The 15,772-nt window shown below is 37.4% G+C and overlaps 2 protein-coding genes across 8 annotated transcripts; both read right to left on the bottom strand.

Annotated features, from left to right (window-relative positions):
• Positions 1 to 167: 167 nt before the first annotated feature.
• LOC116727451 (zinc finger protein OZF-like) lies at positions 168 to 5,291 on the bottom strand. The gene is made up of 2 exons (XM_032574888.1): positions 3,828 to 5,291; positions 168 to 2,457 (listed from the first exon to the last, which is right to left on the bottom strand). Exons 1-2 carry the CDS (start codon positions 3,943 to 3,945, stop codon positions 1,118 to 1,120), a joined length of 1,458 nt encoding a protein of 485 aa, XP_032430779.1. The 5' UTR covers positions 3,946 to 5,291; the 3' UTR covers positions 168 to 1,117.
• A 1,031-nt stretch (positions 5,292 to 6,322) lies between these two features.
• Positions 6,323 to 15,323, bottom strand: LOC116727441 (gastrula zinc finger protein XlCGF8.2DB-like). 7 transcript variants are annotated; one of them, XR_004340800.1, is made up of 4 exons: positions 14,649 to 15,323; positions 10,144 to 13,909; positions 9,359 to 9,569; positions 8,234 to 8,422 (listed from the first exon to the last, which is right to left on the bottom strand). XR_004340800.1 is itself a non-coding variant. In XM_032574871.1 (3 exons), exons 2-3 carry the CDS (start codon positions 9,471 to 9,473, stop codon positions 7,293 to 7,295), a joined length of 1,245 nt encoding a protein of 414 aa, XP_032430762.1. In that variant the 5' UTR covers positions 9,474 to 9,522; positions 10,144 to 10,489; the 3' UTR covers positions 6,323 to 7,292. The 7 variants fall into 7 exon arrangements, 3 of the variants coding, with proteins under 3 accessions (XP_032430762.1, XP_032430763.1, XP_032430766.1); XR_004340801.1 differs by having other exon boundaries at positions 9,359 to 9,522; XR_004340802.1 differs by having other exon boundaries at positions 9,359 to 9,522; positions 10,181 to 13,909.
• Between the last annotated feature and the right edge of the window lie 449 nt (positions 15,324 to 15,772).

Raw genomic sequence — 15,772 nt, 5'->3', positions numbered from 1 at the left:
ATGTAAAGCCTGGCAGACCTCCAGGCTTTACAATGTCGCTATAATGTAAAGCACTTTAAGTGGTCAGTATAACCTGATAAAGTGATGGGCTGTAATTAATTCAGATTCCTTTAGTAGAATCCTGCATTTTTGTTAATTTGTTCTGCACAATGACCAGAAGCAATACATTTCTGTTCATGTCAACTTTATTTGTATCTTAAATAGACTTCAACAAATGCGCTGCACCACAATAATAAGCAAGAATAAAGAACAAGAACACAGCGCTTCTTAACAATATTAAACCAAAAAGAAACTAATATTTGTCAGAACTACAGTTCTTGTGAATCTGTCTTAATGTGCTGCTCTTACTTGGTTTTATTCTTTTTACAAATCTATTATTTCTGAAAACAAATCACCTAAAATGCTTTATCCTTTGCTTCAAAGAATAAATCTGACTTAAACAACATTAAATAAACAATATACACTTTGATTAAGGGTAAGACTGTTTAGTCTCCATTTCAATGACACGCAATAATTCATCTACTAAAATGTCACTTCAGTTCTAGTTAAATAGAAGACAAAACTTACAAAACATTCTCAGAAACTTGCCACTTTATTTTGATAGCCATAAAAATGATCAGTTTAGTGTCTTTCTCTCCTCTACTCAGACCTGTAAGTGGATTTCTCATCACTCTTTCAGGATGAAAAAGGCTTATACTTGAGGTGACAACAAATTCAATAAACAAAGCAAAGTGAACAAACTACAGCACAGTTTTGCATCCCACGTTGAGAAAACTCCCAACAGCGATTGCTAAAATTTGGCCACACAAAACATGATCATACTTATCAGATGTGCAAACTCGAGAAGGTAGTCAAACATTTCACAGCACTGGTAACAGAAGGTATGCCCACGTTTTTATTTTTGACATCAAAATAATAAGTTGCAGCCCTTTTGAACACCTATATATGAAGAAAAAACATTTACAGCAAAATAAGGAAATAAACTGTCTTATCTCCTTGATGACCTGTTAAATACTTATGATGAGAATACTTATTTATACTAAATCTGCTTTTACAAACATCACAACCAAAAGGTTTCTCTGTCTTGAGTCTTTATCTCCAATTCCTTCACAAAAAGTTAACTACAATCACTAAAGCTTTTAAAAGGTAAAGTGTGAAGATCCATGTGTTTTCTCAGATATGCTGGTCGTGAAAATCTCTGACTGCAAACACTACAAACAAACGGTTTCTCTCCTGTGTGAACACGCATGTGTCTCTTCAGGTCTCCATGCAAGGAAAATCCTTTACTGCAGACATGACAAACAAACTGTTTTTCTCCTGAATGCACTCTCATGTGATTTTCAAGATGATTCCTTTGAATAAACCTGCTTTTACAGACATCACAACCAAATGGCCTCTCCTCTGTGTGCAGCCTCACATGTCGCTTTAACTGGGTCTCCTTCACAAAACACTTGCCACAGTTTCCACAGCTAAATTGTGCGTTGTGAATATCGAGGTGCCTTCTCAAATACACTTGTTGTGAAAATCCTTTACTACAAACGCTACAAGTAAATGGTTTCTCTCCTGTATGAACGCGCATGTGACTCTTTAGATCCCCTTGCCGCAAAAATCCTTTGCTACAAACACTACAAATGTAGTGTTTCTCTCCTGTGTGAATAAGCATGTGTCTCTTTAGAATATTTTGTTGTGAAAAACCTTTATTGCAAACACTACATACAAAAGGTCTATCTTCAGTATGGATCCATATGTGCTTTTTAAGACTTTCCTTTACCTTAAATCTTGCACCACAGACATCACAGGAAAACGCTTTTCCTCCAGAATGGAGCTTCAAGTGAATGTTAAGATTTCTCTTGGCATGGAATCTCCTCCCACAGTCTTCACAGGAAAATGGAGTCTCTCCGGTGTGGACTCGCATATGAGTCTGAAGAGAAAGTTTTTCTTTAAATCCCTTCCCACAAAGATCACACCTATGTTCTCTCATTCCAGTGTGAATCATCAGGTGTAACTTAACATTTGTCTTAAGTTTGAATCTTTTTCCACAAATATTGCAACCAAATGGCTTCTCTTCTGTGTGGACTTCATGCTGAGGAGGAACACTGGAAGACAGTTTGGATGCCTTACATCTTCCTTCAACCATCAGCTTACTTTTTTGGAAATAACCTACTGGATCTAGGCTCCAGCGTGGTTGTAATCCTCCATAGCCCTCTCCACCTACTTCTATTCCCCTCTGTTCAGTCGAGCTGCTGCTTAGAGCTTCTGTCTGTCTGATGTCTTCAGTTTTGATTTGAGGAAGCTCAAGTTTCTCTTCATCTTCAGTCTTCACAGTATGCTGCTCTTCCTCCTGACTGATACACAGTTCTTCGTCTTCCTCCTTTATGTGGAAGGTTTCTGGATCCTGATGGTCCAAACAGGGGCTCCAGTCCTGGGGAATCACTTTGATCACCAACATCTGGTGGACTGAGAACATCACAACACACAGAATCATCACTGATTGCTTCTGGTTGATAAAATGGCATATTGTCCTTACAAATTGTTACGTTTAAATTGATAATTAGCATAATAAATTTTTTTAATGATCAACAAAGAAGATGTAAAGGCAGAACTCTAAAATCATGACTAATTCTAATTACTTAAAGGGAAATTCTAATCAGAGTTTTGTCACATGATTGAAGCCATACTTTATCAACAGGAGGATCAATGTCTCTCTTTCTGAAAATCAAATATAAATGTTTTATCCATCATTTTTATTTATAAATCATGGACTTATTTAAAGAAAATTTGGAGGAGAAAAGGAAGATTATCAGCCTGGATCACCTTTGAGTGTCCACAATTAAACTGGCATTATTGCTTTCTGGTTCCTGCAAAAAACTTCTGAGCCTTTCCATTTAGAATGCTGGTCCTGAGCGGAACTGCCATAAATGATCGACAACAGAAACATCAATGATGGGTCCTCTCAAACTAACTAGTTCCATCAAGATGACATATCAAACATGAGCTGCGGTCGGTTATTAAATGAATCTTGACGTGTGAAGTGTGCTTAAAAGCATGTAGCTCCCAATTCAGATTTGCACCAGTCGTAAAATTAAGCCCTTGCTCAGTTATAAATCATTCAGCTTTAATCTACATTAGAGTGGATTTGTGTGAGTATTACTAAGCTGACTGAGAGTCAGAGTTCTACCTCCTGGAATTGAATGCCCTACAGTAGCAACACTTTCATAGTGGGGGAAAACTCAAGCACCCAGGTGTTCAGGTGGGAGTTTGTTATTATCCTCACACTGGCTTCACACCTGCCTTTCAGGGCAACTCTGGAGTGAAAGACTAACTAGGGATTTGTTCTTCAAGCTGCAAATGAAGTCTAGTCAAATTGCCAGCAGAGGGAGCTAAAGATCAAGTCTTGGAGCTCATCACAAAAAGACAAATCATCAAAATACCAGTGGAAAACATACAAAAAGCAAGTCTAAGAAGGTTTTAATGTTACTGGATCCTTCCACATTGATCATTAAAGTATAAACAATTGTCAACTTCCTGTATTTGTAAAAATCTAATGAAAATTTAAAGATTTTTTATATATTCATTAGACATTGTTCACTTTATTGCCAATTAAGAGATGCATATGTCACTTCCTTTCAGAAACAGAATAAAATGTTATTTATTATTATTGGTTACAGAATGCCATGAGTTAAGGGGGCCCATCTTGCGTAAACCAAGACAAGGCAGTCATCTGGCTTGAATTTACTTTTCACTCTGACGCTTCCAACAGTCCTTTTCACAACTTCCAGTCAGATATAATCAGCTTCAATCCAGACAATCAAATGTGAGTCACTTACTGAGATCTTTGCTGTTCTGTGTTTCCTCCTCCAGTTCTGATGTGGATGCTGCAGGTATAGGTGGGTCCAAGCTGAACCCTTCAGGTTCATCTGCTTCGACCTTCATCGTCTCAGACATCCTCGCTCCACTTGACTTCTCCTTTTAACAATCTTTGTCTGTAACCTTCACATTTTCAAGTAGATCAAGGTTTCAGGCATCTGGCCTTCATATTGTGTTTTTACACTGCGTGAAACCGGAATAAGACACGAATCAGCCACTGATCAAATAAAGTGTAACATTAATTGTAAACCGTAGCAGAGCTGAAGCGATGCTGCAGAGAGTCTGATACCATGGCCGGTAGTTCTGGGTCCACTCTGTCCCTTTTGCAGCTTTAAGACATCAGCTTTAAATACTTCATCATTAAAAACACTGGTTAAGTCTCTGCTATCAACTACTTTAGCTCCACATAGTAGTCCATTCATTCTTCTAATGAAGGCTAATTGACGAACGAACTGCGGGCTAAGGCTAGAAATAATCGCAGCGACCCAACAGATACGTAAGAAAAATATTCTCTAAGACTGTCAAGAAAAGACCGACATATTAATTACACACAAGCGTTAAGACGTTTTACTATCAGCACTTAGCAACTAAGGTTAACATGACAACATCCGGTTACGTTTTAAACTGGAAAGCCTCTTCCGCTATAAACTTATCAGTTTTTCAAAATAAAACAATTTATATGAAAATGGACACCTTTCTACCCAGTTTTCATTTTTGCTATGGTTAGGATGGTTGGTTGGTTGTTTTATTCTACAAAACAAATAATTGAATTGGGCTTATTTATATACTACCAAAATCCTCAAAAGCCTTATCTTAAGGCACTATACGTGAGAAATGTTAGAAGAAAATGCAGCTGAAGTGAATAAACGCTGGAACCAAACAATCTTTTTCAAATAAATAATTGAAGGATTTTCATAAGCAAACCTTCACCCTAATTAGTAACCTGCTTAAGGAGTAGTTTAAAGAAACAACACAAAAGGGATCATGAGATACCCAATACCCACCTGGTTGAGGAGGACTAATTAATAAGTAAGTGAAACATACATCATCTCAATGCTTGAATAAATAAATGCAATAAGTACATTTTATTTTGTAAATGTTTTTATAAATAAACAACACACAGAATGCAGTAAATACAGAATGAATTGGAGATTGCTTTAGGGATTTTCTGTCATATGCAAAAACAGCATCAAAACAGATGTGAGGAAGTAAATAAACCCGGTCATTTTTTTACCGACTCAAATAAATGTTTGCTCAAAGTAATTATTGTTGTCATTAAAAGAAGAATACAAACACTAGAATTCCTTTAACTGTCCATCTTTATGTCCCACAACACATGGACACTCATCTGTGTGAGGTGCAAACATCTACTTCATACTCTGAATGTTGGACAGAGTCCGACAGGCTGAATATCTTAAGTCTATGTTCACCAGTGTTGTATAAAGTACTGAAATCTCAGAGTCAAGTAAAAGTACAAGTACCTCTCCAAAATACGACTTTGGTAAAAGTCGAAGTCACTGACTGAAATGTTACTTGAGTAAAAGTCTTAAAGTATCTGAAACGTCTTGTACTTAAGTATGGAAATTACTGTAAAAATGGATGTACTCAAGTAATGTAATGAAAAGTACAAGTAAAAAGTAAAACAAGGCAAGTGTGAATGACATTTCTTATATTTTGGTAAACTTGTCAAATAAACTTAAAATAATGTACCCAACCAAGTGCAGACAAAATTAAACCTGCTAATAAATTGTTCCAGTTTTAAAGAGTAGCACATGTTAATGGTTTGTGGTTTTGAACTTGCATGCCTTTCCTATATTCGTTAAATTTAGTCTAAATTGCTATCGCTATGGCTTCTGTCCCCCATTGAACTAGGGTGACCAGACGTCCTCTTTTTCCCGGACATGTCCTACTTTTCAGACCTAAAAAGATGTCCGGGGGGAATTTAAAAATTGTCCGGGATTTTGGTCAACTGCCTCAAACACATTACATAGCTTACAGTGCATTATAGGGCACGGCGCTGCGTGTCACGTAATCCCTGAGCCGCGTCAGTGCGGGCAGCACTCTTCTGTGTTCGTCCCACCCGCTGTACGGTGTTCTGATTTCTGATTTCCCCAACAATGGGAGAAGCGAAACAGGTGTATCCTATTGGAGGTGATGAACAAGCCCAGGCAAGCAGGCTACGGACTTTGTTCGGTAGCCTACTTGCTAATCAGTAGGTGGGGTCAAAACACTTTGTTTCTCTCTCTCGCTTTTTTGTAACGAGTAACTAAACCACACATTGAAAATGTATCGGAGTAAAAGTACGCAATTAAGTTCGGAAATGTAGTGAAGTAAAAGTGAAAGTCATCAAAAATTTTCATACTCGAGGAAAGTATGAAGTACTCCAAAATATACTTAAGTAAAGTAGTGAAGTATTTTTACTTCGTTACTATACAACACTGATGTTCACACAGCAGACAAATGCGAACCAAATCTGATTTTTTGTTTTGCCAATATGTGATCCAGATCTGACTTTTTCACAGCATGCTGAATGGTCCAATTCCAATATTTTCAGCCCCCGAAGAAGTCTGATTTGCGCCACTTTCACATGGTCATGTCACATTTTGACTTTTACATTGGTGACATGCATTATAATTCTGCATCAGAAGAAGCCAGACGCTACATAAGCAATGACTGACAAAAGCAGTGCTGACACTTTGTTTCAGACGTGTTACTTTGGTGCCAACAAACAGCAAATAGTGCACTGCCATGCACTATTTCTCTGCAAGCGGATCTAGATGAAGCCATAAATCTTTAACATAAAAGTCTGATTGGGCTTGCATTTAATTTGTGGTAAAAACCATAAAGAAAATATTGGATTTCAGTGGGGAAAAAAAATGAAATTGAGCATCAAGAGCTGCTGTGTGTACATAGCATACTTGGCATGCAAAATGTGCATTCATGACACTGGCAATATATTGGTCAACAATTATTGCACTCCAAAAGTAATTTGGATAAGAATATTGCACATATATGTAATTGCAATTGATTAGACAGCCCAATTGGAGATGATGTTCAGTTGTAAAGAAAATCAAATTTAAGGTAGAAAGAGTTACACTCAGGACCGAATCTAACGCTTCAATCTCATTATATTTGACATTCTGAACAACCTACTTATCTTTTTAGCAACAGCCTTGTTAAAAACACAACTGGGTTTATTATGATTTTTAGCTTTGGTGGTTTTGAAGTTACTAGTTAAAAATCATCAGGATTAACTTTACTGTAGCATTTTGAACTTTTAACTAAAACTGATCAGTTAGAAAATAAAGCAAATTACAAATGATTAAGTTTTATTTTTTTCAACTATTTTTATTTAATGTGATAATGTGGAGACATAAATTATTCAGAAAAATACTGACAGATTAGCTGACGACTATGATGTTTAGTTAGTCTTTATGAAGACCCATGTGCCTCCTCATATCTCCAAGCTGGGAAAATCCTTTACTGCAAACCGTGCACACAAACGGCTTCTCTCCTGAATGCACTCTCATGTGATTTTCAAGTTGACACCTTTGATAAAATCTACTTTTACAGACGTTACAACCATACGGCCTCTCCTCTGAGTGGACTCTCACATGTCGCTCTAACTGGATTTCTTTTACAAAACGTTTACTGCAATCACTGCAGCTAAACGGTGCCGTGTGAACTTCCATGTGGCTTTTCAGGTTATGTTTTAATGAAAATCCTTTACTACAAACATTACAAATGAACTGCTTCTCTCCTGTGTGAACACGCATGTGTCTGTTCAATGTGTTCTGCAGTGAAAAGTCTTTATTGCAAACCCTACAAACAAACGGTCTCTCTGCAGTGTGGATCCTCATGTGCTTTTTTATATTTTCCTTTCTTTTAAATCTTGTACCACAAATATCACATGAAAAAGGTTTTTCTGCGGAATGGACCTTCATGTGAGTTTTCAGATATGTTTTTGCATGAAACCCTTTACCACAAACATTACAGGAAAATGGTTTCTCTCCAGTATGTATTCTCATGTGTGTCTGAACGAAACTCTTTTCTTTAAATCCTTTACCGCAAAGATCACAGGTATGTTCTCTCTCCGCAGTGTGAGTCATCATGTGTAATTTAACATGAGCGTTGCGCTTGAAAGTCTTTCCACAAACATGGCAGCAAAATGGCTTTTCTTCAGTTTGAACTCCATTTACAGTCGACTTAGATGTCCTAACTCTTTTGTGAGAAGTTGTCTTAGTTTGCAGGGAAGAACATGCTGGATCTTGGTTCCTCTCCAGTTCTAATCCTCCGCTGTCCTCTTCATGAGGTTCCGTTTCCGTCTTCTCATCTGAGCTGCTGGTTGGAGATTCTGTCTCTCTTATGTCGTCTGCTTTGATCTCATAAAGTTCGGGTTTCTCTTCATCTTCAATCTTGACAGTAAGCTGCTCTTCCTCGTGACTGATCCACAGTTCCTCTTCCTCCTCCTTTATGCGAGAGTCATCTGGATCCTGCTGGTTCAAACTCAGGCTCCAGTCATGGGGAACCACTTTAATCACAAACATCTGATGGACTGGAAACATCAAAACATGAATGGATATTAAATGCTTGTTAACCATTTTTGAAACATCTATTCCTTTACATAAATTGATAATAGCCATAATCTATTTTTACATGGAAAAATCATACAAATTGTTCAGATGATCTTCAACAGTTGGTGTTTGTATCATATTTTAAAGGTGTCACAAAGAGCTGATTCTAGCCATTTTGGTTCACTAGGAAAGATTATGGCCCACTGCTCACTACCAGAGATATGTCTGAACTACCTCAAAAAAAGACAAAAAAGGAGACAATGCTACTAAACAATATTTAGAACCCTTCCGTTCCCCATTAGCAAAACATTCATGGCCCAATAATTTGGTCTGTCTGCTGTTTTCTGGGGAATATTCAGATAGCGGCAAACCTATTGTTAATTCATTAAAATTTATGTTATCCTCATAACCGCGAGGAACTACAAAAATATAAATCAGGTTACTTTGTGTAAACATATCAGATACGATGATATCAAGCTTGATCTTGACTGTCTTATCCAATCATTCAAAACTGGGATACAGTTCTGCTGTTTCCAATTAATCTTAATTACTGACTTAATTACTGTACAGGAGTGGTAAACGGCATTAAGAGGACACAAACTAAAAATAATAAAGGGCCTTATCTGAAGAAAAAGTATTTTCCACTTGATTTGGCATCTCCTTCCACTCAACTGCCTCCTTTTTATGCACAGGTGTGCCTTTTATGAGTTCAACATGCAGGTCAAAGGGACAGTCACAACCTTTTAAAGGCTGGAGGGTATTAATGAAAGAGTAAATAATAGGTTCTCCCAAAAGAAAAAAAGATACACATTACTGTTGACTTTGTTTTTGCATGTTTGTATGTAAAACTCTTCACAGCCTTGCAGTGATTCTAAAACTTGCCAATTTCCTCCAACTCGGCAACAACTGTCACTTACTGAGATCTTTGTTGTCTTGTTTCTGCTCCAGTTCTGATGCGGATGCTGCAGGTATGAGGGGCTCCGAGCTGAACACTCCAGGTTCATCTGCTTCAACCTTCATCATTTCAGACATCCTCACTCGTCTTAGACTTCGCGATCCTTGTTTACAACCTTCACATGTCCTAGTAGATCAAGGTTTCAGCTATGAATCATCAAACTGAGGCAGCATCTGATTTAACAAAGGATGTCAACAGAAAAGGTGAACCACTGCAGGGCTGAAGCGATGCTGAGCACAGTCTGATGATGCCTTAAGTCAGGAGTTCTGGCTTTACTCTGAAATGTCTCCAGTCTCTCTGCTCCATGATGAACATCAACCTCTTAAAAACTGATTAACTCACTTCTGTTGGCTTCTGTTAGCTTCACGGAGGCTAACAGCCCATTCACTATGCTAATGAAGGCTAACTACAAACTACAAAAATGTAGAAGCGAAATCCTCGAAATAACAACATAATCTAGACACTGATGTAAAACATACTTGTTTAACGCCAACTTTAAAATGTTTTCTATTGGAACTCAGCTAGCTGAGCTACCTATGAAGTGACATGATACCCAGCAAGACCGCATCTTTTATCTGAAATCATAAATAAATACGTCCATCCAGTGAGTGTGATACAGAGAAGAGCATACTCAGGACAATACGTCTAAAAAAGCCGAACGCATACGGACAGCCACAAAGAGCTAAGCTACAGCTATTAAAGGCTGACCCACATCTGAGGCACACGGTGAATGCTGGGAGGTGTTACCTGAATCCTGCTGGAGCTCTGACCCAAACCCACTCACCTGGAAGCAGCACGTACGGCCCGCAATCTGATGATCTTAAAGGACAAAACGACTCGTTCAAAAGCGACTACCTGCAGACCGCAGGAGTCTCCACGGGGCGCGCATGCGCAGTGGTTATGCCCACGCTGCTTGGGATGGAGACTTTCAAAACAAAAGTATAACAATGGATTCAAAAGAAAAGGAAAACAACCTCTTCTCAGGTTCAATAAAAAGCCCTTACTGAGGTGTTCAATGGGATGAGAATTAATTAACAAAATGATGTTCTTCTATTTACATGAACATTCTGCATTTTCGTGGTATAATATTCGACACAGAAAGTAATACTAAGAAAATTCCTGGTTCTTAGGTTGGTGACATTCATTAACCGTGTGTGGTAACGTTACACAAAATAAACATATTCTGTGTGTAAAGCTTGTAAAAGGCTACGTTCACACAACTGGCGAATTTTCCTTCATTCTTTTTAATTATACCATTGTGTAGATATTTAAAAAATAATCTGATTTAAAAGAGGCAGTCCTAAATAATTTATACTTAATTTTTTATGTGGAACTGAGACTCCATTATTTCACTTTAAATAAATCTGAAAAATACATATTAAAGTGTACTGTGATAAAAATGAATTGATCTAAAACAAGGTATTTTTGAAGCAACATCAAGAGGTAGGTTTCCCACAGTGTCATAAACTCAGGGTTGACTCGTAAAGCACTACAGCCTGAACTTTTAAAAACTTCAATATCGAAAACATTGATTCAGTCTCTAGTTTAGCGAAAAGTCTATTTATGTTGTTTATAAAAATTAATGACATTCTGTGCAGCAAACTACCGATAGAAAGAACAAACAATAATTAAATGGAGAATCTGAGAGATTTCTAATGTCTAATGCAACCGTAGCTACTTCTATATCCACTTCCTCTTTCAACCTTTCAGAACAAAGCGCACAAATGGGAAAGTAGTGAAACAGAGTCTTATTTATAAAATGTTTTAATGTAATTTCACTTTGTTTTCGTGGCCCTGATTAAAAAGACTAACCTCAGGGCATTTACTGAATAAACATGAAATTAAATTACATTTATTATAAAAAAGAATACAATGCTGAATGTGCACACATTTTAAATATTATTTATACCCAGGCGTAACAGTTTTTCTTTAAATAAATCTTTTCAGTAAAGCACATAATTTTGTACAAGGTAACATGAAAACATGTTTTTTCTATAAACAGGAAAATGGGAAGGACAAACTGTAGTGATCAAGTTCTGCCAAGATGATGACATCAGTAACTGCTAACAAACATTTACTTTGCAGGAGTCAGAAAGACATGATGTTCAGGACAAAGTGAAACTATTTGTTTCAGAGCTCGCGTGATTCTAGCGCCTTTACATTTACATGTGCATCTAAACTACACCCCGTATCGGAAAATAGAAGTTTATATGTACATCAGTGAGGAGCTGTAATTACTGACAGTTGACGCATTGTTGCCACCTTGTGATTCTGTTGTTAGGAGCTCAGTGATTCCAGGAGTAGGTAGAAAAAAATAAATAAAAAAGAATCCTCTTAATATTTACACTTAGGATTGAATAAACTTTAGAAACTGTTCAAATAAAATAAAAATCAATCAGTGCCCTCCCACTATTTATGACAAACTTTTGAAGAAGTTTGCTGATGACTTCATGGTCATTTTAATGTAACCCCAGGTTTGTTAAAGATGGAAAATATTTCAAACCTGCTGGTCAGTGTGGTTCATGGACTGGGAAACGATTGTTAAAAAGTGATGGAGTCCTTAAAAAGGTATGGGCGTTTTTCTTAAAGTGTTATTTACAAAGATCAGAACCAAAAGTGCTTTCTTATTTGTGATTAAGCATTTGATTAATTGGAAGATTGTTGTAGTTGAACACATAATTTATCAGTACCAAAGGCTCCTGTTTCACTTTAACTGAAACGTCTCCAGATAGATAGATAGATAGATAGATAGATAGATAGATAGATAGATAGATAGATAGATAGATAGATAGATAGATAGATAGATAGATAGATAGATAGATAGATAGATAGATCTTTTTAGATTTCCAGTTTGTGAAATGCACCGTAGTAGAGACTACATATCATGTGAAATTCAAGATATGTTTATTGATTTCATCTGAGTTTACACATATTACAATTATTGCTCCCCTGAAAGGAGTTGCACATGTAGATTTATCTTTATTTACCCCACCTAAACATTCACTACACCTGAATCATGGAGTGTGAGCCTCCATGTGTCTTTTCAGATTTTGTTGTTGCGTAAATCCTTTATTACAAACACCACAAACAAATGGTTTCTCTCCCGTATGAACACGCATGTGACTTTTTAAATAATCTTGCCGTGAAAAGCCTTTACTACAAAAACTACAAACAAATGGTTTCTCCCCAGTGTGAATGCGAATGTGAATCTTAAGATTCCTTTGCAGTGAAAATCCTTTACCACAAATGCTGCAAAGAAATGGCTGCTCCCCTGTATGTATATGCATATGAATTTTTAGATTGCGCTGCTGTGAAAATTCTTTATTACAGATGCTACAGACAAAAGGTTTCTCTCCTGTGTGAACACTCATGTGACTTTTGAGACGATTTTGTTGAGAAAATCCTTTACTACAAATGCTGCAAGTGAACGGTTTCTCACCTGAGTGAACACGCATGTGTGTCTTTAGATTCTGTTTTAGTGCAAACTCTTTATTACAAACCCCACAAATAAATTGTTTTTCTCCCGTATGAACACGAATGTGGCTCTTTAGATGATCTTGTCTAGAGAACTCCTTACTACAAATATTGCAGGTAAAAGGTTTCTCTCCGGTGTGAACACGCATGTGTGTCTTAAGATTTGATTTCAGTGAAAATCCCTTACTACAAAAGCCACACACAAACTGTTTCTCTCCTGTGTGAACACCCATGTGACTCTTCAGATGTTCTTCTTGTGAAAATCGTTTACTGCAAACAGTACAAGAAAATGGCTTCTTTGCAGTGTGAATCAACCACATGTGGTTTTTGAGAGATTTCTCTCTTTTAAATCTTGTACCACAGACATCACAGGAAAATGGTTTTTCTCCTGAATGGACTGCCAGGTGGTTCTTAAGAATGGTCTTTCTATGAAATGTTCTACCACAATCATCACAGGCAAATGGTCTCTCACCAGTGTGAAGTCTCATATGTATCTGAAGGTAACTCTTTTTTTTAAATACTTTCCCACAAAGACCGCAGCCATGTTCTTCATTTCCTGTGTGTGTCATAATGTGCACTTTAACATGAGACTTCTTTTTGAATCTTTCACCACAGACATTGCACCCAAATGGCTTCTCTCCAGCGTGAACTCCAATCAGTCCTGTGAATTTTGAATGCAGTTTAGATCTTTTACCTTTATTGTGAATCGTTGTCTTGTTCTTTTGAGAACAGGCTGGATCCAGGTTTCTGTGTGGTTTTGGTTCCATGCAGTCCTCTCCGTCTAGTTCTATTTCTATCTGTTCAGTTGAGCCGCTGGTTGAAGCTCCGGTGTCTCTGTTGTCTTCAGTTTTGATTTCCTTAGACTTTGATAACGGAGGTTTCTCTTCATCCTCACTCTTCACAGAAGGCTGCTCTTCCTCCTGACTAATCCTCAGTTCCTCATCTTCCTCCTTTATGTGGGGGTGTTCTGGGTCCTGCTGGTCTAAACTGGAGCTCCAGTCTGGGAGGGCCTCTTCTTTAATCACCAACTTGTGATAGTCTGCAAAAATTGGCATATAAAAATTGAGGCGAAAGATCCAGAGCTCTACATATCCTTAGTGAATAATTATTAATCATTGAATAATATCAATGCAGTATAAAAGCAGCTTTTTTTTTTACCTTTTTACACCAATAAAACCCAGAAAAGATGACACTAGAAACTGTTTCAATCTACCTTCATGTTCTGTAGTAAAACTAAAATATCTCAACTTTAGAACAAAGAATATGTTTGTAAACATCCACTCTTTTACTAATGGTCTGGACTGGCCGAAAAGTGAATTTAGCACAAAGCCGTTGACCCAATTACAGCACAGAACGGAGAATGGGCTTCTGTGGAAATGAAGCTGGCATTATCAAAGTGTTGTATCCATGCCTGGACATGTATGTGGATATATTCATAGAAATTGAAGGAAAATATGCAGCTGAAAAAGTGTAGTGTCATTTAAGCATTAATTTCTAGGTCAGAGACAATACAAATATGCAGGAAAAAATATTGCTATTAATTGAAAAAATAAAGAAAAGAATAAAATCCAATGTGTCACAAACATTCATGAGGTTTAATTAGAAATTATTCCACAATCCTCGAAGAAAACCAGAGCAAGCTTAATGTAGGGTTAGTCAGAAAGTAATTTAATTAATAAACTGAATAGTTTAAAGAGACAGACTAATGGGCAGAAGCAGTTGCTACAATAATCTCCCTCCAGGGTGCCTAATTCTACACAAACCAATGTGCCACTTACTGAGATTTTTGCCGTCCTGTGTTTCCTCCAGGTCTGATGTGGATGCTGCAGGTCTGGGGGTCTCTAAACTGGACCCAGGTCCATCTGCTTCAACCTTCATCATCTCACAAATCCTCGCTTCACCTGGGATTCTCCTTTTCGCAATCCTTGTCTTCAACCTTCACATGTTCAGTCATATAAGCCGTATCTTCTGTATTTCCGCTGTCTGAAACTGGAGTCAAACATAAACCAGCCTGTCGCAGAGCTGAAGCGATCCTCCAGAGCAGAGTCTGATGTCTTGACTGGTAGTCCTCGGTGTCCCCAGTCTCTCGATCCTCAGCTGGACAACAGCGTTAGAGGTGGTGTCCACAGACGATGTGGTCCTCCCCGCACAGTCTCACAAACTCAGCATGTAGACTTGTCTTAAATAACTGAGCTGTGAACTATTACATGCTTCAACCTCGAAAACACTGATTCTCTTCTTCAGGTGAAAGTCTAATCATGTTGCTAATAAAGGCTAATTACATTCTGTGACGCAAATTTCATCTAGAAATGATCGCAACCATCCAAAACAGATATCCAGAGGTAATATATTCCCAATGACTGGTAATAAATTTATTATTAAATCCTTGTTTTACACAAACTCCAAGACGTTTTTCTCTTAGCCAGTAAAGCTAATATTGCTACATCCGGTTGTTACCGCTAGAATGACCAATGAACAAGACGGAAAGCTCCGACAGGAAGTAGCACGTCAGTTACCCACCATTAGCTTTTCAAAATAATAAAGTTTAAATGCAACAAAACTCCTTTAACGGATATTAAAAGCAGATAATTTGTATGCTACTTTACCACACAAAATGTATTTCTTATATTCATATTACACAAGAAAATTCAACACTACTGTAAAAGCGTACTTAGTACATGCAAGTCTTTAATTTACTGTGGAAATTAGATGATAATGAAAAGACATCAGGGTGAAATCCACAGTTACTGAAGTGTGGAGACAGTTGGTAAAACATCAGAAATGAAAACAGAAGTTTGAACATAAAAGCAGAATAGAATGACTATAATCTTTGAGAAGTAGTGACAAATTGTTCAACTACAAATAGTTCCTCTCGTGTGAACACGCATGTGTCTCTTCAGTC

The sequence above is a fragment of the Xiphophorus hellerii genome, chromosome 10, assembly GCF_003331165.1.
Source record: "Xiphophorus hellerii strain 12219 chromosome 10, Xiphophorus_hellerii-4.1, whole genome shotgun sequence".
Lineage (NCBI taxonomy): Eukaryota > Metazoa > Chordata > Actinopteri > Cyprinodontiformes > Poeciliidae > Xiphophorus > Xiphophorus hellerii.
This window is presented reverse-complemented; position numbering and strand designations above follow the sequence as displayed.

What these genes read in the sequence shown, in the direction of transcription:
- LOC116727441 (XM_032574871.1), bottom strand. Translation starts at nt 9,473, where the DNA reads ATGTCTGAAATGATGAAGGTTGAAGCAGATGAACCTGGAGTGTTCAGC. An exon ending in ACAAGACAACAAAGATCTCA is followed by an intron (nt 8,423 to 9,358) that starts GTAAGTGACAGT and finishes TGATGTTTCCAG; the next exon opens with TCCATCAGATGTTTGTGATT.
- LOC116727451 (XM_032574888.1), bottom strand. Translation starts at nt 3,945, where the DNA reads ATGTCTGAGACGATGAAGGTCGAAGCAGATGAACCTGAAGGGTTCAGC. An exon ending in ACAGAACAGCAAAGATCTCA is followed by an intron (nt 2,458 to 3,827) that starts GTAAGTGACTCA and finishes TGATGTTCTCAG; the next exon opens with TCCACCAGATGTTGGTGATC.